Source organism: Gavia stellata, chromosome 6 (assembly GCF_030936135.1).
Source record: "Gavia stellata isolate bGavSte3 chromosome 6, bGavSte3.hap2, whole genome shotgun sequence".
Classification (NCBI taxonomy): domain Eukaryota; kingdom Metazoa; phylum Chordata; class Aves; order Gaviiformes; family Gaviidae; genus Gavia; species Gavia stellata.
In genome coordinates, this window is record NC_082599.1 from 43,312,255 (window position 1) to 43,338,798 (window position 26,544).

The following is a 26,544-nucleotide window of genomic DNA, read 5'->3' on the forward strand; positions in this document are numbered from 1 at the left end:
GAAGAATTGAGCTTGAAAGATGCGGTGTTGGAGCTCTGCATCAAAAGAGACCAAGACTATAATCTGACCTAGTGGGGAACCAGTCTCTAGGAGATGATGGGAAAAGGGAAAGTTAGTGGAGGCCTCTGCCTACATCAGTTATCTGCTGAATAGGTTGCAGTGAAGGAAACAGCATACTAGCTGAAATGGAGACTTGTGACTGAGCAGTGTAATGGAAACATGCTATAAAATGTCTTGCAAGTTCTAGGGATGAGCTGCCTTACCCCTCTACTGACTGCAGAAGCTGCTGAATACAGCATGGAGATACTCAGACAGCAACTTCTTAATGGCCCCTTGATTCCCACTACATAGTTACCTTAATATGAATTGTAGGAAAGGCCCTTTGACTGGGACAAATGTAAGAAAGAAACTGTTCCTTTAGCAATCCGATGGCACACTGCCTCTAAGTCCCTGAAATCCAATTCCAACTATAACAGACAGAAGAAAAATGGAGTAAGAGCAGTTACTTACAGGGATTATATTTATTATCAATTTAATAAATTAAATTAAGCATTCTGAACAGCTACTGGGCAAAAGGAAGTGTGTGTGGGAGGAGGGGAGTGTAATTATCATTCAGCTTGTAGAAAGGGAGAGTAAGTTGTTCCTCAGAATAAGATACCATCAAAAAGACTGATAAAGCTGTTCTAACAGAATCACAAGACAGCTTCAATGACACTGGAAAGCAGTAGGAAAAATGTGCGGCATAGAGAAGAAAGGGCTGGGATTTTCCACGTGTAGAGAAAGGAAGATAGGAGAAATACAAGAGTGTCTTGGAAGTGCATGTATAACTTTCTTCCCTGTACTCGGTTTTTAATGAAATTTGCATTTAAAACATGACCAGAATGCCTGTTGTTTCTGTCTGAAAAGTGCTTATGTCAGCTCATGACTGCACAGTCCTATGAAGCAGGTGGAAAAAAAAAAGAAACAGGCCAATAAACCAATGTGCAGCGCTATCTGTTGGAGACCTACATACTATGCCAATATTAATGTATTTTATTTAGAAGTTGTACTTTTTTACTGGAGTTCTCTAGACAGAGAAACAGAGTATGACCTTATGGTGGCATCACTGAAGTGAGAAGGAGGTCAGGCAAGCCAGACCTGAGTCAGTTGCCTATACTTTCCTGATTCCATCAATCTTGTCAGAGTAATTTTTCAACTTACTAGCACTTCATTTCCAAGGTTCTCTCTCCCTATGGACAGCTAGTGGAGGAGAAGAGTCTGGTGACTAGTTTCTATTGCCAGATCAGAAGAAAGGCCCCTCAGATCAGTTTTGTAGTTAGCAAGGGTTCAGTGCTCAGAGAGGACACCATTAAATTCCTGCAACCCTGCATAAAGCGCATGCATTCCTCAACTTGAATTTCTGATCCTTTACCTCCTTTTATTTTGCTACTCTGTGGTCAGCCTTCTCAGTGCTCCACTCTGCTATGTGACTCTGATTTTTCATTACTGATAAAACATTTGAGACCAGACCTTGAAATCATAAGTCCAGCTCAATTCTTCACATTCTTAGTGTGTGGCTATAACCCTCAAGCCAGCAGGCCTCTAAGAAGGCATAATCTGTTTATTAAGCCATCAGCTATACACTATCACAGGAACTAAAGTTTTATGCACAGGAATTAGCCCTGGAAGAAAGTGGGTACAAAATGGAACCTTACAGGTTTTGTGGTATTCTAGTATATCAAGTCAAGAAAAGTTCATCTTGTCCCAAGCAGGGAGTGGAAAAAGCTTAGCAGAGAAGTGCCGAGTGCACTCAAGTTCTGTGACTATGACATGCAGGTGCAAATGGCTCCACAGGTTTTGGGGAAGTTAGGCATGAACAGTATATGCGGCTCTGAGCCAAAGCTCTACTGATGGTATTAACACTTCTTGAAAGTCTTGAAAACAGCCTGTGAATCATTCCTCCCACTTCCTAGAGCTTGTAAAAAGTCACAGGAAACAAATTAGGCCTACACTTCTTGTAACTATAAATACTATTGTTTTCAAGTTATAGCATTATTGATGTGGAAAATGCTCAGCCACTGCCAAGGAGTCCACATAGTTACAAAGCAGTTGTTTACCCCCAACATCTGTTGATGCACAAGTCTACTCCAAAGCCATCACGAAAACATATACACACAATATATATTCCATATATACACACTGTATATACCCACACATTTGACTATGTGAGAGATAATATGATAATCCTTTTACATACCATTGTTCATCTTATTTCAACCAAGTTCAGCACCATGACTGATTCTTATGTGTTCAGTGTAAATGGGGTCTGTATAGTTAGCAGCACTTTACATTCCATAGTGCATGGACATTCCTATCAGGTTACCAAATGCATTCCTTTGTTCAAGGACTTCACATTCTGGAAAGACACTTATGTTTCACTTAAAGAAATCCATTTAAGAAAAGTTACATACCGTTTTATTTAATGCATTAATTGTTTCACGTAGTGTAGCTTCACTGAGTGCTGTCCTTCTAGAGAGTACTTCTTCATGCTTACAGCTGTATCTCCAGGTGACATCAACAACCTCAAGCACAAGTTGAAGAAGAAAATAAAGCAAGCAAAAATTCCCATGTATCTTGCTTCATTTAAAGAGGCTAGCTCAAAGTATGTTTTTTCTATAATAATTCTGGAAATCATACCAAGATGGAATACATCACATAATTGCCTTAGGGCAAGTTTGTTTTTTATTAACGTCATTACTCCTACCTCATCTTTGGAGAATGCAATTATGTAGGAGAGCTTCTTTCCCCACCCAGTTTCATAAAGAAGAGGCTTATCACAGACATTTTCACAGGGATCACAGTGAAGCCATCTTTTCTGAGATGAAGAATATACTTCAGTCCACACATGATCTACACAAAGGCCAAGAATAAACAATGAATTATAAGGCTAGATCCTCTCTTCTAATATTGCAGAATATTGTAACTTTTCCTGATTTATTACATGAAGAAACAGGTGAAAGAATGTGTCTTCTGTTCATCTACATTCAGAAAAGTTACTAGGGCTTTCTCTTTCTATCTTACGATCATGTTCCCTTAGATTCAACTAAAGATTGTATTATTCTGAAGTCAATCATCTAACCTTACTTGCAGAACTCTATTTCATCTGATCCGGAGAGACAGGAAATTGAATTTGCATTGCCTTTGTTTGCTGAACTGCATAACTTTATATGCTGCCTGATGGCTAATATAATCTAAGAACCATAAAATATATAACCTCATTTTTCATAGGTTTGTATTAACATTATGATATTCTAGAATACTGATACCTGTACAGTCCCAGACATATCTAGCTTCAAACCCTACAGCTCTGCAAAACAGTGTAAAACAGTTAGCCCACTCGCCACAGCGACCACATCTGGTTTCCAGAAGTTTTTCGGGGTTATTATACCTACAGGAGAAAAACAAAACAAAACCAGAATAACTGAAAACACATTTCACCTTTCAAAATCTGTACATGATGCCTGTCCTTGTGATGATTGGAATTTCAGTGCCATTCAGACCACAGAGGACAATGGAAATGATTGCTGTACTGCATAAAACAAGCACAAGCAGAATGCGACTTTTACTTCGACTGACATGACTCCATCACATGTTTATCACAGCACTGAAATGAATCTGTATTTTTCAGTTTTCAAAACTGACATAGACTTCCTCTTAAAATATGATTTTTGTATGCTGGTCCTTTTGATAGTTAGCAAAAATAAAAAAAAAATGGGATATTTGCTCTTTTGCTATAGACTCAGCAAAAGATGTGCATTACCCTTTGTGACTTCCCATAGAAGTGTAAGTTTTCCTTCAAATAACAAAACCCTACCTATGTGCTATGCCAATATTAATGTATTTTATTTAGAAGTTGTACTTTATCAAATTAACAGTAAAAAAAAAAAAGAACATCAGACAAGTATTCAGAACAAGGCCATGTAAAAGAAAGCAATATTTTGTTTTGAAAAAATCTCTAATCTTATAGAGCAATTGCTGGTTCATCAACCATCCTATCATGTTGCTTAAAACAGCTTCTTTAATTGTCCAACCAACAACTTATCACTTGTTCACAAAATGCACAAATGCAAATCTGTTTCTGTAAAGACAAGGAAAAAAAGACAAAGCAAATCTTTGTATGCTCACCTTGGGAATCTATTACAGAACTGACACTGGTTGCAGTAATGATTTTCCACTCGACTGACGTTCCACCTTAGATCATCATCAGTAGGCAACAGGTAGTCACTTTTAGGCTCTGTCTGCCCACCACACCTGCTGCAAGGCAGATTATTTACCCAATGAAAAAAGTCATTCTTAAACCAGTCCAAGAGCTCCAACAACAAGAAGTCATCTTCATTCACATGTGCACCTGTAAAATTTATACAACACAGTTAGGTCAAATGAAAAAATAATTTAGTTGAACTTTCCAGTATCTACATAAATCACCATCTCTGCATCTGTATTACATTTTAGAAGTCTCATTATAAAAAAAGCTTAATATGTTACTTAAGCACGCACAAGAAAGAAAATCTAGATTCTCAAGACTGAATAATGTCAAACTGTATATCTAAAGAACAAAACACTGCACTCCTAAACACTATAGCTAGAGTCAGAATAAGAAATTGCTCAGAAAAACAAGTTAGGTATACAGTGAAGCCTGATGAAGTTCCTCATGCCCCTCATATTCTTCCAGGGCTTCAGAAAAGAGAATGTTAATTCTTTTTCTGCTCCTAAATATTCTTTTCTTATTCTTAGCTATTGAACTAGGAATAACAATTGCTTTGATTTCATAATCCCAAAGAATCAGACACTGGCACAATCTAGACAACCAGGTGTAATATGAACAGACCTTCTACAAACACAGCTTAATTATTGTAGAACATGTACATATACCATGTGAGCAAAGTTGAGTTTGTTTATAAATTCAGCAAATAAACACCTTTGTCAGCTTACCCAAGCTAGACACAGGATGTCTTTATTTTTCTACTTTTGCGGATTTCACCACAGTAGACCACCAGACTCTTCTGGCCCATTTTCCTGTGTTCACAACAGGCATTAGAATCTACTCACACTGTCACTATTCTGCCACCTGGATATAACCCCACTTTACCTAATTAAAAAATTTAAAAATGCAGTCTTCCAAAAGAGATCCATCCCTTCTAACTCCTTAGAGACTCTAAATCTACGTTCTGCTCCAATGCCCAGAGAGATACTCCTTCTTCTCGGATTTATAAGCATCCAAATAAGTCCTCCTGTTAACTCCATCATCTGGGCCACACTGCAATCATAGATATTAACACCTGGTTATTTCATGTACTACAGCTTGCTTGTAGTCACACTGCAGACAGGTCTGACCAATGAATACGAAGATACAAAAATAATTTATAAAAACGCTGTTTATAGGAAGTTGAAGGAAGTTGCACCAAATTTGTGCGCTAGCTCCTTTTTCAGGATGGCGAAGAAAGACTAGGTAAGATACGCGTTTTACTTATTTAAGCTCAATTCACATCTTCTCTGAAGCTAAACTTGTCTTTGGTACAAAAGATGCTGTGGGGGCCCTAACTCTATTAAACACACATTTCCAAGACCATGAAACACATGAGAAAAGATCATCCGTTAAGCAAAGCAAGAAAACCTGACATTATTGTAGTAAAATTTCCATTTTTACTTATTATACGTGAAGTTATTGCTTACAAAATGGATATGCTTGCATATTCAAACTTTCTGCTAAAAACTGAATGAGAAGATTTTGAGCACAGGCCATATTCTCTTTTCTTGGATGCAACATACAAACTAGAACCCATCTATGAAAATATGACTGCTATCATACGAATATTCTTCTTTTGGTTTGTGAAATAAATCCTTCATGAAAACATTGCATGGGAAGAATGACGTATGTCATTTATTTGAACAGAAAACAGTTGGCTGTGATGTGCAGCTATTTTTGCTGCACAATCCATCTTTCTAATGGAAAATGGTAAACAGAAACACTAAAAAAAGTCTCTACTTCTGTTCAAATGACCGTAACCTTCCTAGCCTTTATGAGCCAAAAATGTCTATTATGTGTTGTAAGGGAAGTCCTAAAAACAAGTGTCCCCCAGCACTAAGCAGTTATTCCCACAGGTGGCAGTCTTACTACAGCAATACAGATAAACTGAAGAAGCTGAAAGGGCCAACTACTGCCGATACATCTCACACACAGTCCATTCCCAAAGGGGTGTTTTTATAAAGCTCTTTAAAAATGCTTTCAAACTGTCACAATCCAAAACATCCCTTCCCCTTTATTTGTATCTAAATTAAGGTCTGGAAGCCATTTTGAATAGATCAACTTGATGGCTTGGGAAGAAGCACCTGGAAACACCACTCTCCTCCTTCCTTCCCTTTTTTAATGATGTGCACAGCAGAATTAGAGCAGAGTCTAAGAAGTAGGCTTGTCTTTATTTTCCTTTTTAAAGGAATTTAAATAGTTTTTATTTATTACTGCAAAGCCTCTTTTCCCCATTGCATTGTCCTACACTGCTGAATGACAATGCTTTGTACTTGTTTATGTGGTTTCCTACTTCCCAGTATAGCTTTATAAAAAGAGAAAAACTACTGAGAAAATTCATTGTCAAAAAGTTTCCTAATGCCAAAGGCACAATTACATATTAGTGTGTGACTGTATGAGGCATCAAAGTCATTTATAACAAAGATGAGAAGAGCTCATTTTTTGTTTGCAAATCAAGAGCACTCCTGCGAAGTTAGGATAATTGCTTCAGAGTCTTCTATCAAAGATTCACGGTGAAAAGGATTTTTTTGGTTTAAATACGGTCTTGGAATTGTATTTTTTTTTTTTAATATTTATCTTGTACAAGTAAAATTTCACTATATTGCCGAAACAAATCTAAAACTGTCACTGAAAACAGAAATATGTCATTTTTAACTGACAAAGACTTTGTACATTCAAAACAAATTTGCATTTATGAAGAAAATATAAATTTTAGCCACTGACACCACAAATATTTATGCCTATTTTTCACTTCTAGATCCAAGAGGATGGCATGTGAACAACCCTATTCATTTAAGCATTAGCAAGAAAGGTGATTCTTTGTATCAGGGTGTGTCTTGGAAAGGTCTTATGCAAAATCTCACCAATAATATCACTTTAAAAACAGAAGCAGTATTTTCAAATTTTATTCTGAATTTGGAATTGTAGTACATACAGGAAAACTGCACTCTGACAATTTCAAAACCATGACTACTCAAACAAGAAGCTCCCCTCCTCTTGTAGCTATTTCACTCTAGATGCAAGGAATATAGCAGTACATGCTCACCCCATTTGTTTTCCCAACATTGTTTACTACTAATTCAGAAATTAAGAGTTCAAAATTTCTACATGAAAGCAGTAAAGGATGGATGACAAAAATGAAATAAAAAAATAACAGAAGTAAGGAGAGAGAAGAGTAGAAAATTTGAAATTAGAAAGACGGTAATTCTAATTTAGAGACAGCACTTGGAACCTGCAGACATATGACCAAATCCACACACCTAAAGCATAGCAGATATATGCATTACCTTTGTCCAGTCTTGTCGCTTGTGCTAGCTTTTTCTGAGCCTTCCCTTTCAATTGCTGGAGGGGAATGGAAGCTAGTGCTTTCTGCTGAATAGAAGGATTCTCATACATCAATACAAGATGCTCAAATTTTGTTTGAAGTGTTTTCAAGATATTTGCAGCCTGCAAAAGGATTTTCAGTCACAAGATGATTTATGAACTTCCACCTTAAGCCAGAATAACCAAGCTCTCCTATTTTAGTTTAAGTCAGTCATAACTCTATATTCATAGTTACATTATGTATTTCTTTACAGGTGAAATATTTATTTGTAAAGATATCAATAAAAATTGCAGACACTACCACCCAAACTGTAAAGCCAGCCTTACCATCTTTGAGCATTCTGAATGGTGTCCTGAGTGAAAAGTGTACTGATTCAGGGAGAAAACTGTTTTTAATGACACCTCTGATGGCAAAGGTTTTGACTTATCCTCCCCACCCGCCGCCATTTCTTTTCGAACCCTTTTACCTGAAAAATCCACGAAAGAACCTGTAATTCATTCCATTTCCTGGACACTGCTGCACCAGGTTGCAGAACTCTATTACTGATGAATGCTGCTTTTCTATTTCTTATCCATGAATGCTCATCATCTATTTCGACCTTCTTCTCTCTCAGATCTACTCTGACACAGATTTAAATAGATAGTCCTGTGACCATATACTGAACAATGTATTTCACTAGAAATCGAAGGTAAGAAATAGGCTTCTTCAGTGAGTTATCCTAAGTGTTGCTTAGTGGTAACTACATGTTGCACCCAAGGTACACCCACATCTACTAAAATAAATAGCTAAAGTTAATAATATTGGAGTTAGTAGCTGAACAAACTATTTATTCCCATTTAAAGGGGGAAGGTATCCCATTTCACTTCACACAGGAAGTGAAATGGGATTTTAAAATTAAGAGTCTGGCATATTTTTGGGGGGGAAGCCTGTGGCACTGCTAAATTACCTTTTTTCTACTGCTAGATCATGCTTCAGCCTTTAGCCTTGTTAGCTACCATCTTTGTTTCATCAAAAATCCCACACTTTCCTGAGATGCTAGTAGCAAATGCAACATAATACACAGGTATGAGAACTCTTCAGAAGGTATCTTTCAAAGGAGCATTTAAATTAAGAGTGATTATTTTGATGCTGGACTGTACTAGAGGACCAGTCCTTATTTTTCATAACTGCCGAAACAGAACAGAACTGGTTTTGCTCTTCCTGGAGCTCATCAGCTGTAGGTAACTGCTTTAACATCATAAAGCCAATTGTGTTCAGATTCACTTTAATGCAAGTTGAAAGAACAGAAATAAGGGAAGCTAAGGACTGCCAGTGGCTTATAGATCTTCACTTCTGTCAGCTTCCCGAAAAAGTGTTCAAAGGTATTGCTCAGCACAGCAGAAAGTCTCCCAGATTCTATGACAATTCAGATTTTCCCACTGGCAAACACCATCACTGTCACAGTAGTGCTTAACTGGTTTCATGGAAGCCACTGTATACCAAAGAAGTCTTATGCAAACATCTAGAAGTGTGGTGAAGCTCACTGCAAATCTAAGTTTGGATACATCTTTCCTCCTATAATCACTATGTCATCAAGGAAGGGATCAGAATCCATCCACCAGAATAACGACTAGCCAGAGCTTTCCTTTCTCCAAGTCTCAAGAACGCCTTACGGTAAGAAATGCAGAAGAGACACTGATGAGGCAAAATAACGATGGACTAGGTCCCAAGAACCGTGCCACTTAGGAATATCCCTGTGCTGTCTCAAGTAAGCCACTTTTCCCTATGCTTACTAGGACTCCCATGAATCACAGGTGTAATGCATAGGCAAGAAATAAAAGTGCTTGCACTACAAAAACCACTCCAAATCTCTCTGACATGAGCGCATACAACAATAATACAACTGTATCTCACTGCAAAACAAAACACCTACTGCTGGGGAAGCAAAATGGCCAAGTCACAGCCAGAAGATATTTTATGGACTTCCTTCCAATCAACCCAGACTATACAGACCAAATACAATGGCTCAGAGAGCTATCGGTAAAATTCCCTGAAGAGATCAGCTGGAATACAGCATTCTAATAAAGCGCCAACGTTGTAATAGCAACACCACTAAATTGTAATAAGTTTGGTCCCACCACCCATGTAGACTCTCAAGAAGTATAGAAAAATAATAGTTGCAGAGAAATGGATCCACAACTCTGATGGCTAGCGTAAGTCAGGGCAGAATAACTACAAAGGAGAAGGATTAACCTCAGAATGCATTGTGTCAACTTGAAATCTGCAACGTTTTTCTCATTGAAAGATCAACACAACTTTTACAGCTTTAAAGCTTCCTGTACTAACCAGTACTGCAGCAAGTCACTCCAGAGGTTTCATAATCACTTCCAACCACCATTGCAGAAGTGGCTGAAACAGTAAAAACCAAGAAGCAGACCAAAAAAGACACCCCAAACCCCCAAACAAATTCAAATAAATCCAGCCAGTATATTTTAGAGGCAACTACTAGCATGCTAACATAATTATGATTAAATGGCTCAATACTCAACTGCCTACAACAGTTCCCTTCCCAAAGAAGGTTATAGGTGATGATGGGTCACTGAGTGCTCTCTGTCCCCAAAAGCCACCACTTCAGTCTATGCTTTGCCATTTCTCTTCCACTGATGTTGGGTAGGTATTGGGAAGAAATAGTATGTCATAGTTCAGTATCCAACAATATACCGATAGTATCATTTAAGAGACAAACTTTGTTTAATGATGTATGAGAAGTGAGCTTTTGGAAGGGTTCATCTTACAACAACTTTAAGACCGAAGTGACACTGATTCTAGGGGGAAAAACTCTTAAGAAAGTTAAACCAAAGCAACCTTCAAACATTCTATCAAAAGGCATAACTTCATATTTCAAAGTTGTAGGAGGTGTTAAGAGTTTTCTCCCATCAGGCCAGGTAACATCAGACGAAAGGACTCTGTCTCTTTGTCTTGATAGGGAACTTCATCTCAACCTCTCAGACAAAGGAAACACAGCCTAAACAACTATAGATTTGTCCTTGTCTGGCTAAATTCCTGTCTCTCACAACAGTCACATGCGAAAAAAAGCCCTCCTCACAGGCTACACATAAAGGTCATAATGTGTGAACTGAGACACCAACAGTTATAAACATTATGGTTGTTCTCTTGTTCTTTTGCTGGTTCTCAAATACCAAACACAGTATACAGCCCTAGTCATAGCTTCCCACCCCTCCCTGTGTTCCCCCACCTTGCTGTTCCCTTCAATACAAATCAGCTTTTTTCATGACACCCTGATCAATAAAACATTTATGGACATCTTCAACACAATCTCTTGCTAATATTCTATTTATGGCATGTTTCATGTTGAAGTCGCATGGAGACCAAAGAAAACACTCAAAAACTTCAGAGACCATTGGAAAAATAAGAAATTCCTGTACTCCAACCTCCTGCTCAAAGCAGGGTTAGCTATGAGGTCAGACCAAGTTGCTCTGGGCTTTATCCAGTCAGATCTTGAAAATGCCCGTATTTGGAGACTACATAGCCTCTCCAAGCAACCTGTAACTCTTCTTCAATCTTTAAATTCAAGATTAGTGCGCCTACAAAGTTTTCAGGTTATAATTACCATTTCAAGAGATTGCACAAGTGATGTTTCTGGTTGCTGACGGGCAGGGGCAAGAACAGTGTCAGCAGGTCTTGAAGAGAGTTGCACATCAGCCTGAGTGCCGGTCGCAGTTTCAGAGCATCCTGATCTGTGGATTTGATTTGACTCATTCAGTCTGCTACTCCTCTCTCCAGCAATTAAGTCCCTGATTTTACGTAGCTGCTCAATCGAAGCTTCCTTAGGGAAAACGAGGTGAGTTTCTCCCTGAAATTTAGACAAATTAATGCAGCAGTTAATGCAGGTCTAAGACAGTCAGCAGTTTGTATCTATAGCTAACATACTGGAAGTTAGTACACTAAGGCTTGGCAGGATTCAGCCTTCAGATTAGGTCCCTTATAGAAGAAGCTTGTAGGTCCCTCACAGCAGAAGCTATTAGATCAAGAACCTACGGTGAGTCTAGAGAAAAAGGGCTCAGAACAACATGGTTTTGTTAGTAACTTATTTTGCAGAGCCACACATGGACAACACGTTTTGGCAGAGAAAGTAGCAATGATAGAAACGAACAACAAATGCTCAGTGCTCACAGAACAGCAATGAAACACTAGGCAACACAGGATAGCCAGTGTTGGGGGAAGAAGCCTCTAGAATGGCAGCTGCTGGGAATTCTCTTCTATACCTCTATCTTTTAAATTTTAAAGGTTTTCAGATAGGAAATACTATTCTTATTGAGACCTGTACCTAGCTTGGTTTCTGGGTTCCTATTTTTGATTGTAACATGATTACTGGTAGCATAACAAAAGATTAGTAATTATGACAGAAGCAAATATCAGTGTACCTAACATGAAGAAATAGGTTACTAAAAATATGAACATCCTGAAGCATTTGCACTTGAAGAGTTTCAGTTTCTACCACTGCAGCACTTCTATTTATTAAACTGAGTAGTTTTTTTATCCACAGTTACCTTAGGTCACCTATCATTGCAGATGCAGTGCTTCACTTTAGCACCTACAATCACCACAAAACTAAATGGAATGTATCAATCCAGCAGAAGAGTCCTCATTTTTGAATTGAAAAAGGTGGCTTACCAAGCAGAGACAAAAGAAGGAACAATTTTAGTTATTGCAGTTGAAAAGAAGTTTGTGAGCTCCAGCCTCAATTGACACCATAACCACAAGACCAAGCCAACATTCTTGTAAAGATCTGACAGAAGCGGGAGTAGCACTGTATAACACGTTTAAAATTACTATGTTATTACTGCTTGAGTGCTTCACTAGCAGTGAAGCTAGTGTACTGACTACCTTTTAGCTAAAACACTTCATTAAAAGTCATCTCCTGAGCACAAGCATGAGAATAAATCCACAGACCATTTCTCCCCCTGCAGTCACCATTTCATTTCTTTCAGCATACTTTTTTTTTTTTCAATTAGGACAATTACACTAATTAACTTTACCCAACGAGAAGGCAGAGGTCTCACGACAGCTGGACCTAAATAACATAATGTATGTACCCATACAGAAGCATGGCATCAAACAGACGAATTAAAGCAAAGCTAAAACAAGAGCTTTGCATCATTAAACAAGAGTTGGGTTTTCACCCCAGCTCTCCTGTAATTACAAAGGCTGCTTCTAGCTTAACAAGCTTTGGCAGTTTAAGTTCCACCAAGACAGGGACCATTTCAGGACACAAAACAATCTTCAAAACACATCTTTTTGACTGTAGCAGAATCAAGATTCACTCAAGACCATTTTAGGATACAGTTTCATAACCGTTTTAAATGGGTAAAAGTCCCACTCTCCCACTACTTCAATAGTCTGTTGCCCTCTACTGCTGTCATGACAACACTAGTACTTCTGCAGCTGCACTGTGAATTGGCTGATAAATATTTCTTTTTTCATTTTGGGAGATCTATTTTTAATCACATCAGCTTCCCTTATCTAACTCACTATGGGGCCACACAAGCCCTACGGATGGTAGGAACAAGCAGCAGAAGAACAGGACTTTTTTTTTCCCCCCTTCTAAATGACGGTTTCAACACACAGATTTACAATATGAAAACTATCATCTGATGATGCAGTCTGATGTCCACCTAATAGTGAGCTGCTACTAAGAAAAGGGGTTATCACCCCATTTCCCACCATTTCTTTTGTGCCAGCACGGATACATATCTGGCCATTAAGCGAACTAGTAGAGCGCCTGAACAGCAGAAAACCAATCTTATCACAGATCAACTTAGCCCTAGCTCCACCAGATTTCTGAAGTAGCCTTGTCTACATTTTCTGTTGGTTAACTGCAGATATTTCCAACCAAGGACTGGAAAAAAAATTAAGAAAATAGCAATTAGCTTAAAATCTAGTGCCTTGCAACTGGGAAAGGAGAAAAAAAAAAAATTTAAATTTTAGTGTGTAAACTGATGAAGACATCAGAAATGATTAAATTATACTCACCTCTTGAAACCCCATCTCAAACAAACATTCAACTGCTCCTCTGACAGGCAACAGCCTTGTGGAAAATGCTGGATTTCCAATCCGAATTAATCTATATTTTTCTTCATAAGGATTCCTGGAGAAATTGAAAGTTTTAATTATGTTTGCAAATTAAGTAAACACTTAAAAGCTGGGTAACTGTACTAAGCAGCATTAGTCATTCATAATAGATTTTTTAAAAGTTTAGTTTCATTCACACCATTGGCAGAATTTTTTTTTTTTAGACCTATCTAAAACTTTGACTTAATTCATGTCCTTCTTCATTTGACTTGGAAAGTTACAAAATTGGTTCTAAATTTTAGCTTGCAACTTAAGTTCATAAATACGTGTTTTGTAGTCCTAGCCAGCAGGGCTTAGTCAGCAGTGACACTTAAAGAAAACTTCATGTCCCCCTTCACCTGGTAGCATTCTAATTGAACTCCTCAGCTCGATGCTGGATAGTTTCAGGCCCACTATGGATGCTATGCTGAACTTCCTGGTACATGGGTTGAACTACTGTGGTCACTGCTTCTTGAAGGGCTACCTCTCAGTTCCCCTTTCCTCTTTCAACTCTTCTAAATCTTCTTCCCTTACCTCTTTCTTTACAAGGAGTCAGCCCAGGACCTGTTCTCTGTCACACAGCACAATTCTTGCAAGTGGTTGACAAACCAGATATAGACAGGGGAGGCAGCTCGTACATCTTGAGTTGCTCGAAGACATCAAGGTCAATCATACATGTTGGTGTATATATACCCTACAGAGCCACCTCACAAAAATTCAACTATAATTAACTCTTGATACCAATCTTACTGAGTCAGAAGAGAAAGGCAACAGCAGAATCAAGTTGGTATTTTAGCATTACTTGTTATGCATCCACTAATTTTTAGGTGCTTAAACGCTTGCAGAATCAGGACCAATGCAGGCTTTTACGTTCAACACAAAAACCAAGCCCCCAAAACAAACCAAACAGCAATAACTAAAGAAATAAAAATCCAAGCCACTACACACTTATGTGAAAAGTAATCTTATTTTTAAATAATGACAAAAAGAAGCGAGATGTTTTTGAACCTCGATATTACGCAACAAAATTGAACCATATGGCTCATCTTTGAGACAGTCTGTCTGTAAGCCCAGAAATAAAGTGCCGCGTGCGAGTACTTTATGACAAATTGCTTCTGAAGCTGCGTTAGTAACCCCACAGGAATTGCCAAGCTCACAAGCGGACTCTGTTTTCTTAGAGCCGCCTCAGTCAAAGCGCTGGACTTGCCACGCCGCTGCCGCCCGCCCTCCGCCCGCGGTGCCCGCAGACCCCTCCGGCACCCACGCACAGCCGAGACCAGCGAGTCACCGCCGCGAAGCGGGCGCTGGGCGCACGGCCGAGCCGCTCGGACCCCGACCCCACCGCCCGCGGCGGGTGAGGGGCACCCACCGCCGCTGCCCTCGGGGCCGCTTTGGGGAGGCGGCGGCGAAAAGCCCTGCCAGCTGCTCCCCACGAGAGGGGCAGGCGAAGGGCGGCCGCCACGGAGGCTGACGCGGCAGGCTCCTGACAGCCGCCGCGCAGAGGCCGGGGGCGGCCGGGACGGCCAGTCACCCCCGGGCAAGGCCCGCCGCGCAGCCGCTGGCCCGCGAACCGAGCTCGGCCCGGCCGCGACAGGGCGGCGACCCAGGGCGCCTCCCGCCGCGCCCCGCTCACCGGAGGATGTTGTCCGCGTAGGTGAGGAGCAGCCGCGAGGCCTCTAGGAAGATCTCCCGCCCGTTCTGGCAAAGCTCGCTCACGGCGGGGGAGCCCGGCGAGGAAGAGAGGCTCACGGCGGCCGCCATCGCGCCGCCCAGGCACGCGCCTCCCGCCCCAGCCGGGCAGCGCCGCCGGCACCCCGCGTTGCGCCAGGAGCGCGCCGCAGCACGCATGCGCAGCCGCAGCAGCGCAGTCACTGCCCTCGGACCCCGCTCCCACGGCCGGCGCGGGGCGGGGCGGGGCGGGGCGGGGCGGGGCGGGGCGGGGCGGGGCTTAAAGGCCCAGAGCGGGGAACGCGTCCTGCAGCCTGCTTCCTTTTGATGCTTTTCTTATAGACATATGACTGTTACATATCGGCTGCCCTCTCAAATTTAAAGATTAACTATATTGCTATACGTGTAATGTAAGTCCATCATGCATATAAGTACAGCATTTGTAAATAATGCTTTGGAAGTGCTCGTAGCAAAGTGGTGTGAAAAAATTAGAAAACCAAGTGCCAACTCCCATCAAATTACTAACATCTTAAGTGTCTAGGGAACATTATTTCTAAAGGGAAATTAAATACAGACTATTCATTAAAAAAAACTGCACACAAGTAGGTTTTTTTTAGTTATTAATTATTGCATTTGCCTTCTTTTTGGCACCTTTTTTTTCCTTTGTCCTGCAGTAGGTGCTTCAAATCTTTGTTGATGAGACTTTGGCACACATTTTGTGCTCTGCCGTGATAGCTTCTGGACTTCATGTATTTTAAGAATACTGCCACTGTCTTTCTCAAGTGAAAACTTAATTGTTCCTACATGTCATCTCAAGCATAGCTAGCAGCTTGGTCTCAGTTCAGATCGTGCACTAGGGTTTCCGCATCTGGAAGCAGCAACAACAAATAGTTTACTTCTGTGTATTGGTGCTGTTGTCATATTTGTACACGTATTTTCAAGATACTCCTGTAAAGTCAGTGATCAACTTGTTTTTGTTTACCTCTGTCTCCTTTACCAGCATTTCAGCATCCATGTGGAGGAGCACACTTAATCCAGGAATGTGACAGCAAAGTTGGGAGCTGGTGAAGGATGGAGATCTGAGGCGTGCGGAGAGCAGAACGGGGATCAGATGGGGACTGGGACTACAGGAAGGGAACAACGTGCAGGCAGCAAAACTCTTCCGAAGAATTAGTTAAGATGGACTATAAAATGGGCCTGAAAGAGGCTGTAAGGTCCTGAAGAGCTCCTGCAGCATGTGCGTGTGGTGGCCTTGAGTTACGTGGTTATGTGCTGTTTACCACACCGGAGTTCTGACAGCTCCTGCCCCCTCAGTGCTGAAATGCGTTGCTGTACCCATGCCGCATTAAGGAAACCGATGGGAAACGACGAGGTTTCCCTCGCGACCGTAGCGTGACCCTCTTGCACATTATTCCGCTGAGACCGTGGGTTTGTTTGAGGTTTTTTAAAATCTTCTTTTGCGTGTTTTAAACGCGTGGTTTGGGGGAGGAAGCGATTTCCTTGCCTCTTTCAGTTCTCAGTACTACTTAGGCCTGCACCGGCGACCTCGGGGCCGGGCCAGGCCGCCGCCACCTCCCCACAGCGCCGCTGCCGCTCTCCTCCACGCGCCGGGAGCAGGACGGGCCGCGCAGTCCACCGCCGAGTTACCGATTAGCTCGCGCCGCTCCTCACCAATCTTGACATCGGGGATCGGCTACGAAGCCGTCGCGTGCTCTCCCCCCCCCGTCAGGCCCGGGTGGTACGGCCGCGCGCCGTCGGAACGGGAGAGGGAGGCAGAGCCTACCACCTCGGAGCGGGGGCTCGCGGGGCCGGCGGAGGTACCGCTGAGGGCTAGGACGGAGGCAGGCGGGGGCTCGCCGGCCCCTGCCGGGAGCGGGAGGGCTCCCCCGCGCTGGCGCCGTCGGGGCCGCGGGAAAGGCTGCCCCTAGCGGAGCTGGGCGGGACGGCAATGGCGGCGCCGGGCAGGGCGGGGCGGTGCCGGCGGCCGCGGCTGACACCTGGGGTGGGGCGGGGGAGTCCCGTGCCGTCAGGGTTTAACTCCTGGTTTAAACATTAGAAGTAGGTAATGCCCTTTAAACACCCGGCGACGTCCGGTAGCTCTTGTTCCCGGGGAGAAGTTACCCTCCGGTTGTTCTTCTCTGCGGCACGCACAGTGGGTAACGTAGCCTTGCTTGGGCCAGGCTGGGCCTCCTAATTGTTTTACGCCAGTTGACGGCATTTTATGAAAAGCTGTACGTGGCTGTTAGGCACGCACTGCTTTAAAGAGCTCTGCAGTTATATTACATATATTGCCTCTTTATAAAATCGAGGCTAACTGGCTTAAAAAATGAAAATGGCAAATTTGGGTCAGGATTTAAAGCAGCCTCCTTTAAAAAACCCATCTGTATTAGTAAGTGCTCTTTTTAGCTTTTTATTTTTTGGTAACGCTTGTTGTGTCCATGTGCTGCCCCAGGAAAGAGCGGGTCTGTGCGTTTTAGCAGGAGTGTGTTAGCCTGCCGGCCCCACATGGTCCACGTACAGCTCCCTGTGTTTTACCAAAGACCTGGCAATGCCACGTTGCCCTTTCTGCGAGGTGAAAAGCAGGCGACATGTTGAAGCCTGTATCATAAGTGTTGACAGCGCTGTGCTGCAGCCTCTGCCCAGCTCCAGCGTGCAGGGTGGGTGCGATCAGACCCGCTCCCGACCTGGCGTTTGCTGGGGCGAGGTGAGGCAAGCAGTATGACTGCTTGGCATGGTCCTCTCGTCCCGCCTGAAGTACTTGTGCTCAGTAGTGGCCTTCCGCCGTCACTTGATGAGTCTCACTATACGTGGGGTCTGGTAGTGTTACCTTCAAGGGAGCTGAGAAATTTGCAGGCTCTGTGTTTCATGGCTTCTGGCCAACAATGGAACAGTTTGTAGCCAGATCTCAGGATGTGGTGTAAATGCTACGACGCTTTTTTGGGAAAAGCATTTTCTGTCAGAAAATTGTTTAGTACATTATTTATTTTTGTGGTTATTTCTATTAGGTTACAAAATTAAACATCATAGTAAGTGCTGGTCTACCTGTAAGTGTGAAATAATTGTAATCTGAAATGCTTTTTTGTTCATTTTACAAGTCTTTGAAGGTGCTGTTGTGGTGCATCTCGCTCAAACGCGCTTGAAGTACTGTGCCCTGACAGTCTAAATACCCCAAGGCTGATAAAGGGTAGGTGGAGGTGGAAAGATGTGGAGTCTTGTCCAAGATACGTAATTACCTTGGTGGCAGAAGCAGGAAGAGTTTCTTAACTCCTTCTGTTTGGAGTTTTCTAGACCTGCCTGACATAAAGCTGGAGATGACGACATCCTTAACATGATAATGGTAGGACATATACTTTCAGGTGAATGCAGGCTTTCTCCCTTGGAAGAATGAAGCTGTTAGTGCTCATTGTTGATGCTTCCAGCCAGCTGGTGGTTAAAGGCCCAGGGGAGTTTTGCAGCAAAACCAGAGAGTGCCTTGCAGCCCAGAGTGCTGCAAAGTCATATTCATTAGCAGCTTAAGCTAGAAGAGCTCACTAGAGGCATTCACAAAGTGAATGTGTCTCTATGCCCTGTCTGCCATAGCACATACTATTCCTGATTACAGACACAGAAACTACATTCCTTTCTGCAGGGTTGAAAATAGGCTTTCATGTAAAAAGTGGGTTATTAGCGTACTTAGAATTTTCACATTGGCTGCTTTATTGTTCTGTTTGTGTGGTTTTTTTTTCCCCCCCAGTTATGGGAATGTGCTTGAAGTGATTGATTTCCACCATGATCTCACAGTGCTCGCGGGATCTATTAAAATTTGCAAATCTTAGTCTCCGGAGTCTGAATTTAAATCTGCGTTTACGAAACTACAGAAGAGCTTTCAGCAAGTCACTGCCTGCATGTCGAAGGAAAGTAGTTGTTACAGGTATTGGCTTAGTGTCCCCTCTTGGTGTGGGGACTCAGTTTGTGTGGAAGCGCCTTCTCCAAGGAGACAGTGGGATTGCATCGCTAGATGGGGAAGAATATGCAGGTGTCCCGTGTAAAGTGGCTGCTTGCGTGCCAAGGGGAAACGAGGAGGGTCAGTTCAGTGAAGAAAGCTTTGTGTCAAAGTCTGAGATTAAATCCATGAGTTCTGCTACTGTCATGGCCATCGGCGCAGCAGAGCTAGCGATGAAGGACTCTGGCTGGTCTCCCCAGTCTGAACAGGATCGCTTAAGTGCTGGTGTGGCAATTGGAATGGGAATGGTTCCGCTGGAAGAGATTTCTGATACAGCTGCTTTATTTAAAACAAAGGGTTATAACAAGGTCAGCCCATTCTTTGTCCCAAAGATTTTAGTCAATATGGCAGCAGGCCAGATCAGCATTAAATACCAACTGAAAGGGCCGAATCATGCTGTGTCAACTGCTTGTACCACGGGCGCGCATGCTGTTGGAGACTCCTTTAGATTTATTGCCGCTGGTGATGCTGATGTCATGTTGGCTGGAGGGACTGAGGCTTGCATTAGTCCTTTGTCCTTGGCTGGATTTGCAAGAGCTCGTGCCCTCAGCACAAGTTTTAACTCAAGCCCTAAAATGGCCTGTCGACCGTTTGATTCTCAGAGAGAAGGGTTTGTAATGGGAGAGGGAGCTGCTGTGCTGGTCTTGGAAGAGTATGAACATGCTGTACAAAGAGGTGCTAGGATCTATGCAGAAGTTTTAGGTTATGGACTGTCTGGTGATGCTTGCCACATAACAGCACCTAATCCAGAGGGAGATGGTGCATTCAGGTAAGAACTATATGTTGATTATAATGGCTACTTCATATGATAATTATAGTGGGTACATTTGTTTCTGTTATTGTATGCTTTTCCTAGAGAAATGCTGTTCAATCTTGAATTAATATTCCAAAAGCCTGAAAACTTAATCTGAAAAGTGAAAGAGCTTCTGGTAAGGTTTTGCCCCAATTTTCTTTCTTTAGTAACAAGGTGAAGGCCAGTTCTTGCTAGAATCAGCGTTTTTGCATAGCATTACAAGAACTTTTCTCTGTATAAAAATATTTTGCGTTTGGTGCCTACAGCTGTTCACACAAGTAAGTCTCAAAGGAAACCTCTGTTTACGATTTTTGTGGTACGATAGAACCTTTTCAAGTTCTCCTTCACCCTTTGTCCATAGAGAAGAGAGACCCCACTGCAAAAGCAGGTCACGTCATTTGTTGTGGTCTGAAAGGGGAATAGCGTTCCTAAAGAAATCCCAAGTGATGAACGCTGAAGAGCACTTGGAGGATCTAGTTTGTTAGAATAATTACCGTACATGTAATTAGCATTAATTGTGGCTATTCTTGTTTAGAAAAGACTTCAGCTCTTCATGGGGAAAGTATTTAGGTCATACGCCAGTGCTACAGTCATGTTGAAATGCTTCATTCTGATGCAGCTAAGAGTGTTGGTGGAGGGGCATAGCAGGAGTACCCTTTATTACTATTTAGTGAGATGGTAAAGCTTCATCATAGTTAATCGCATCAAAACCAGTTCACAAGTAGATGATATTCATCTAATCTTTATCATTGGCCTAATTACATTGTCAGTTAAATTACATGTGTAAGTTTGTGAGCTTTGTGTAGGCTGAATACTATTGCTGACACTGGAATCTTTAGTAAAGATTTAGTTTGCATTATTCTGAATGTAAGTGAATATTTAATAACAAAATTCAATACGTCACTGCACAAACAGATCAAACTTCTGCATGGCATTGTAAAGCTGTGCTTGAATCTTTATTGGGTTAACAGATTTTTCAAGAAGTTTAATATACCAGGTTTCTCTCTGTGCTGTTTGATTCATGCTTAATTGTTCTGCAGACTTAGGTGTGAGTTGCGTAATCAGGAGTGTCTTCTCTCAGATTTTCAGACTTGTTTACCCTTGAGATGATATGGCAATATATTGTAACAGAATTTTTGTACATTTTGTGATTGCGGTAGCATATAAATTAAATTCACAGTGGGAAGTAGTTGAAAGTTAATCTTGGCCTTTCCAAAACGTTGAGCCTTTCCACCCTTGAGATGAGATAATACATTTCAATACAGTCTTCAAACCAATATTTTGCTACTGCAGTGGTATATGGATTAAATCTGCAATGTATACGCTTCTCTTACTTTTCTGTAGGAATTTTATTTGCCACATCAAAAAATTTCAGGGGAATATATTTTTTGCCATCTTCTAATAACTGCTTCAGTTGGAGACTAATACAGATGTTGGAATAAACCTACAGGAAAGGAGAGGCAAAGCCAGACTCAGAAGTGTGGCTATAAATGTGTTCTACAGAATTAATTTGTTATCTCCTTAAGTGATTATGTTCCTTGCAGCTGACATATTGAACTAAATTAATGTATCTGTTTCCCTCATGGTAGATCAGTAATCTTTTTTGCCTGAATGTTGGCTCACTGTCTAGTGATAGTGAGCATCAGTGGCCTTCAAGCTGTATGCTTCTGAGGGAAGAAGGCTGTACTGGAGACATTTAAATTTGTCCAGCAGCCTGTGCTATCTTTTTTTTGAGCTTCCTTTTATTTACTTGTTTTTCATAAATTTCAAAAGAGTCAGTGGTCCTTTGCTCGGAGATACTTCATTAAGCTGTGTGTGTAAGGAGAGATTAATCTCCTCCTTTTTGTGGGAAATCTATGAGAAAATCACAGTATGGAACTGTATTGATCCTTCTGAGGTTTTTATAAAAAAGCCTGTTTTACAGAGGCAGTCACAGTCCACAGGTTATTGGCAGTCGGAATGGAACATACTGTGTCAGGGTAGAAGACTGACTTTCAGTAAACTTCATTTTATATATAGGAATTTGTGCTATCTCCTTGACATCTTCTAGCCTCTGGAAAGCATGCAAAAGAAGCTCACGAGGAGGATGACTGCAGAATTTTTCTTTCATTTCCCAATATTTTTGTTTGACAGAGCAATTTTTTTTCCTAATTCCCTAATACTGTAAATAGGAGGGGAAATAAAATGTGAAAAACAGGGAATCTTCTTTTTACTTACAATGGAAAGGGTATTTCTTGGACCATTGTACTGAATGTTACATTAATGGGTTGCTACACTAGAGAAACTTCAGTGGAGGGAACCTAGATTTTTGTAATAATTTCAGGTAGTTATTTCTTTCTCAAACATTTTGAAATTTTGCATTGAAAAGGGTCTTTGATATATTAATGTAGTTTGTAGAGATTGTTGTATCTTCTTTCTCTTTGAATTTTTCCCAACTGTGGAATTTTTAGCAGCAAGTCTGATTTTATAGTGGGCCTCACCACTACTGTCTTTCTCGGGTGGCTAAATGTAGATGCTACTGTGTTTAGTTAGATGAATCCATCTCTTGTGATTTACATCTCTGGTAAATGTGAAAATGCAGATTTTCATATTTGAGAAATATTTTAAAACACCTTATACCTTTGGTTTGTACATGTGTGTTAATGACAAAAGTATAATGGGAAATTCAGCATTCTGTCTTCTTTTTTTTCCTTAGATGTATGTCTGCAGCAATAAAAGATTCTGGGATCAAACCTGAAGACATAACGTATGTCAATGCACATGCAACTTCTACACCTCTAGGAGATGCTGCTGAGAATCAAGCGATCAAGAGACTTTTTAAAGATCACTCATGTAATATTGCAGTTTCCTCAACAAAAGGAGCAACGGGACATCTCTTGGGGGCTGCAGGAGCTATTGAAGCAGCTTTTACTGCACTGTCCTGTTACCACGGAATTTTACCACCTACTCTAAACTTACAGAAAACAGAGGCAGAGTTTGATCTCAATTATGTTCCTTTAACGGCTCAGGAGTGGAAAACTGAAAAACGGCGTATAGCACTCACAAATTCATTTGGCTTTGGTGGTACTAATGCAACTTTGTGCTTTGCAAGTGTTTAACTTACGCTGTGCATGTTGTGAAAAATGGCACTGACCATGATTTTCTATACTGCCACCCTTGGTGTGTACTGTGATCTTCTCTCAGCTTTGAGAATTGCTCATTTGATATGCAAGAACTTTATTCACCCTAACATTTACATCAGCAATTCTTTTAGAAAGAGGGAACTTCTTGTACTCATTTTAATAAAAATAAATAAGAGACCTATTCTTTGTGTGGTGAAGAAGTTTTTGTTCTTGACGAGGAGACATTGATCATTCTGTGTTTTTACTTCATTAGAATAGGTTTTTCATATGCATGTGTCACAGAAATTGCTCAGAAACATTTATGCAAAAGGGAGGCTGGCTAACAAGTTAGGACCCCACAGTCATGACTTGATGACTTAGTGCGTGAAGATACAAGGTTTATGACTGAGTTCCCCTTTGTTACCCGTTCCATTTATAATTACGCCTTTTTCCTCATCATAAGTTATTTCAAATATCATAGACTTATGCACATTTTTCCACAAGATGACATTCAGGAGACAAAAATGTAGGAGTTTGTAAGATTTCTGACACTGGCTCATTTTCTTTTCAGCTTTATTCATTTCCATATATTTTGGTACTTCATTAGCCATGGTGTGGAGCGGTAACAGTGAAGTATGCACGCAGCATGGCCTATACATCTTATATGTGGCATGGGAATGGAATTAGTAGGTGATAACTTGTTTTGTTCTGAAATTTTAGACAAGAATAGCAAGGTAGATATTCAAGTATGGTATTGAGGATTTAAAAAATAGTTACACAGAAAGGAAAAAGACTCTTGAAACCCCTGGCTGTTCTGCCAAAATGGAAAAATAGAACTAGCCAAACTTGGAAAAACAAGGAATCTTTTAGCAAAAAAAAAAAAAAAAAAAGCATATGCAAGAAACAAATCTGGGTGTTGTAATGAGGATGAGAAAGGAGAAGAAAGAGAACAGGAAAATGTAATTATACCTGAAGTTGACATATTGATGGTGGTTTAGGTTGTCTCTTGCAAAGAACAAGTAAAGGACTTTGGCTGTTCCTTCTGGCACCAGTCAGCATCTTAGCCAAGTAGTGCCTCGATCGATAGCGCAGATGTGAGTGAAGTCAGACATCCCTGTTGGTGGGTTAGTTTGTTAAAAGACTTTTCACCAGTTTTCTTTCTGAAAATGTCAGTCTTAGCCTTTGACCTGTGTAAGTGGAGGCAAAGTAGCTCACTGAATTTAAAGTAAAGGACATATAAAGTAGCCTTACTATAAGTAAATTTCATTCTGGAAAGAGATTACTAATGGGCTATCATGAGGCTTAGCAGTACCCTAAAACCTCATTATTTATACAAATGGTCTGAATGATGATATGGAACAGCATAATTTTTGCATTTGCTGTCTTAGTTAATAGAAAATTAAAGAGAATGATGAGAAAAATGCAGTTGGAGAACGATGAGAAAAATGGAGAATGATTAAGACTGCTTCAGAAGCTGAGCTCATACAGAACAATGCAGTCCAAAATAGATTAATGAATAATAAGCCTGAAAGTAAAATAATATATTACCAAAGGGAAAATGTAAGAGCATGCAAACTAGAGGGAGTATGGGAATCTGCTGTTGGGAAAAATACCTACAAACCTCTTCACTTGTGATAGTTAATAGTAGCAGTACAATGAATGAGGATCTGGATTGCACGTAATATAAAAGGCAGAATATAAAATTCAACATTACTCTCTGCAAATTATATGCAAAAAGGAATTCATTTAAAGAATTCCGCCTCCAGGAGAAAGCTAGAAGCAGGGTTCTGAATTTGGAGGAAATCTTCCGGCAAGTTTCTTCTGGTGATAATATTTTTTCAGGTAGCTGTAATCCAGGGTGGAATAAGGGAAGACTGGATAGTGCTGCATTATTGTGGACCTGAAGTACAGTCTGACTAAACTCACCCAATCTTGTTACATAGCTGCAGACCTGTAATTAATACTGTGACAGAGAGATACGCTTTCCTTTCCCTCTGATACCAGAGATTGTGGCCCCCGGAGTGTGGGATGCAGACTCTTGCGTACCAACCATGAAAAGACAGATTGTACTGTCACACAGAAAAATAAAACAGATGCTGAAATGATTAAAAGAACTTTCTCTTCACTTCAGCTCATTGCAATTTAATAATCTGCTGCAGGTAACCTTTAAACCATTGAAAGCTTTGTGACAAGAGTTATTTTAGGTGTTTTGATTATGGATAATTTTAAGAGGCCTAGATGCAGTAGTAAATAGTGTGCCCTGTAGGGAATTAAGATTTTTTAAAAAATGAATAGAGCTGAAGTTTAACCCCTGTCTATTTGAATTCTGTTTGTATAGGTTTCATTTTTATGTACTTGTTTGTCTCTTTTTATCACATACCCCACTGAGCTGATCAGGGACTACTTACTGCTAATTACTGCTTTATTATGGTAGCTGCAAACGTAAAAGAAAAATAGATCTCTCTCTGTTGCTAAACTGTTAAGTGGGCAAATTGACCAACATATTGAAACAGAATGCTTTCCCTTAAAATGCTCCCTTCTTCTTAATAATCAAGAGATGTAATGGTCCAGAGTTTGGATTAAAAAAGCTTAATATTTAGACTCATAAGCTTGGAGTTACATACAGGCTGATAAGCAAAGCCTGGAAATGCCGGTTGAGTGTTTATTTTGAAGCCTACTTCTGAAGTGGTGCAACATGCTTGTGAGAGCCAAATGCTCCAGGCAGGATGACAGAGTGGCTGAGGCTGGAAGGCAGCTCTGGAGATCGCCTAGTCCAGCCCCCCTGACGAAAGCAGGGCCAGCTAGAGCAGGTTGCTCAGGGCCGTGTCCAGCTGGGTTTTGAGTATCTCCAAGGATGGAGACTCCACAACCTCTCTGGGCAACATGTGCCAGTGCTTGGTCACCCTTACTGTAAGAAGTTTCTTACATTTAAATGGAATTTCCTGTATTTAAATTTGTGCCCATTGCCTCTTATCCTTTCACTGGACACTACTGAGAAGAGTCTGGCTCCCTCTTCTTCATTCTCGCCATCTGGTATTTATACACATTGTTAAGACCCCCTGGAGCCTTCTCGTCTCCAGGCTGAACAGTCCCAGCTCTTTCATCCTCTCCTCGTATGTCAGATGCTCCAGTTCCTTCATCATCTTTGTGGCCCTTCATCAGACTTACTCCAGTATGTCCGTGTTTCTTATGTACTGGGAAGCCCAAGACTGAACCCAGCAATGCAGGTGTGTCTTACCTGTGCTGAGTAGAGGGGAAGGATCATCTCCCAGGACCTGC

At 41.1% G+C, this 26,544-nt stretch overlaps 2 protein-coding genes across 4 annotated transcripts in view; one reads left to right on the top strand and one right to left on the bottom strand.

Annotated features, from left to right (window-relative positions):
- The window catches only part of NGLY1 (N-glycanase 1), a 28,539-nt gene extending 13,057 nt beyond the window's left edge, over window positions 1–15,482 (bottom strand). The window contains exons 1-8 of one of the 2 annotated variants that reach the window (XM_059818940.1): window positions 15,355–15,482; window positions 13,644–13,758; window positions 11,221–11,463; window positions 7,573–7,732; window positions 4,165–4,387; window positions 3,306–3,427; window positions 2,744–2,889; window positions 2,451–2,561 (exon numbers count right to left, since the gene is read on the bottom strand). In XM_059818940.1, coding sequence (XP_059674923.1) covers window positions 2,451–2,561; window positions 2,744–2,889; window positions 3,306–3,427; window positions 4,165–4,387; window positions 7,573–7,732; window positions 11,221–11,463; window positions 13,644–13,758; window positions 15,355–15,482 — 1,248 coding nt within the window. Of the gene's footprint in view, window positions 1–2,450; window positions 2,562–2,743; window positions 2,890–3,305; window positions 3,428–4,164; window positions 4,388–7,572; window positions 7,745–11,220; window positions 11,464–13,643; window positions 13,759–15,354 lie in introns of both variants that reach the window. The other variant, XM_059818943.1, reaches the window with a different exon arrangement.
- Window positions 15,483–19,036: 3,554 nt separating this feature from the next.
- OXSM (3-oxoacyl-ACP synthase, mitochondrial) lies at window positions 19,037–23,468 on the top strand. Of its 2 annotated transcripts, XM_059818790.1 has the most exons (3): window positions 19,037–19,842; window positions 20,098–20,140; window positions 22,860–23,468. In XM_059818790.1, exons 1-3 carry the CDS (start codon window positions 19,158–19,160, stop codon window positions 23,260–23,262), a joined length of 1,131 nt encoding a protein of 376 aa, XP_059674773.1. In that variant the 5' UTR covers window positions 19,037–19,157; the 3' UTR covers window positions 23,263–23,468. The 2 variants fall into 2 exon arrangements, with proteins under 2 accessions (XP_059674773.1, XP_009807654.1); XM_009809352.2 differs by having other exon boundaries at window positions 19,037–20,140.
- Window positions 23,469–26,544: the final 3,076 nt, after the last annotated feature.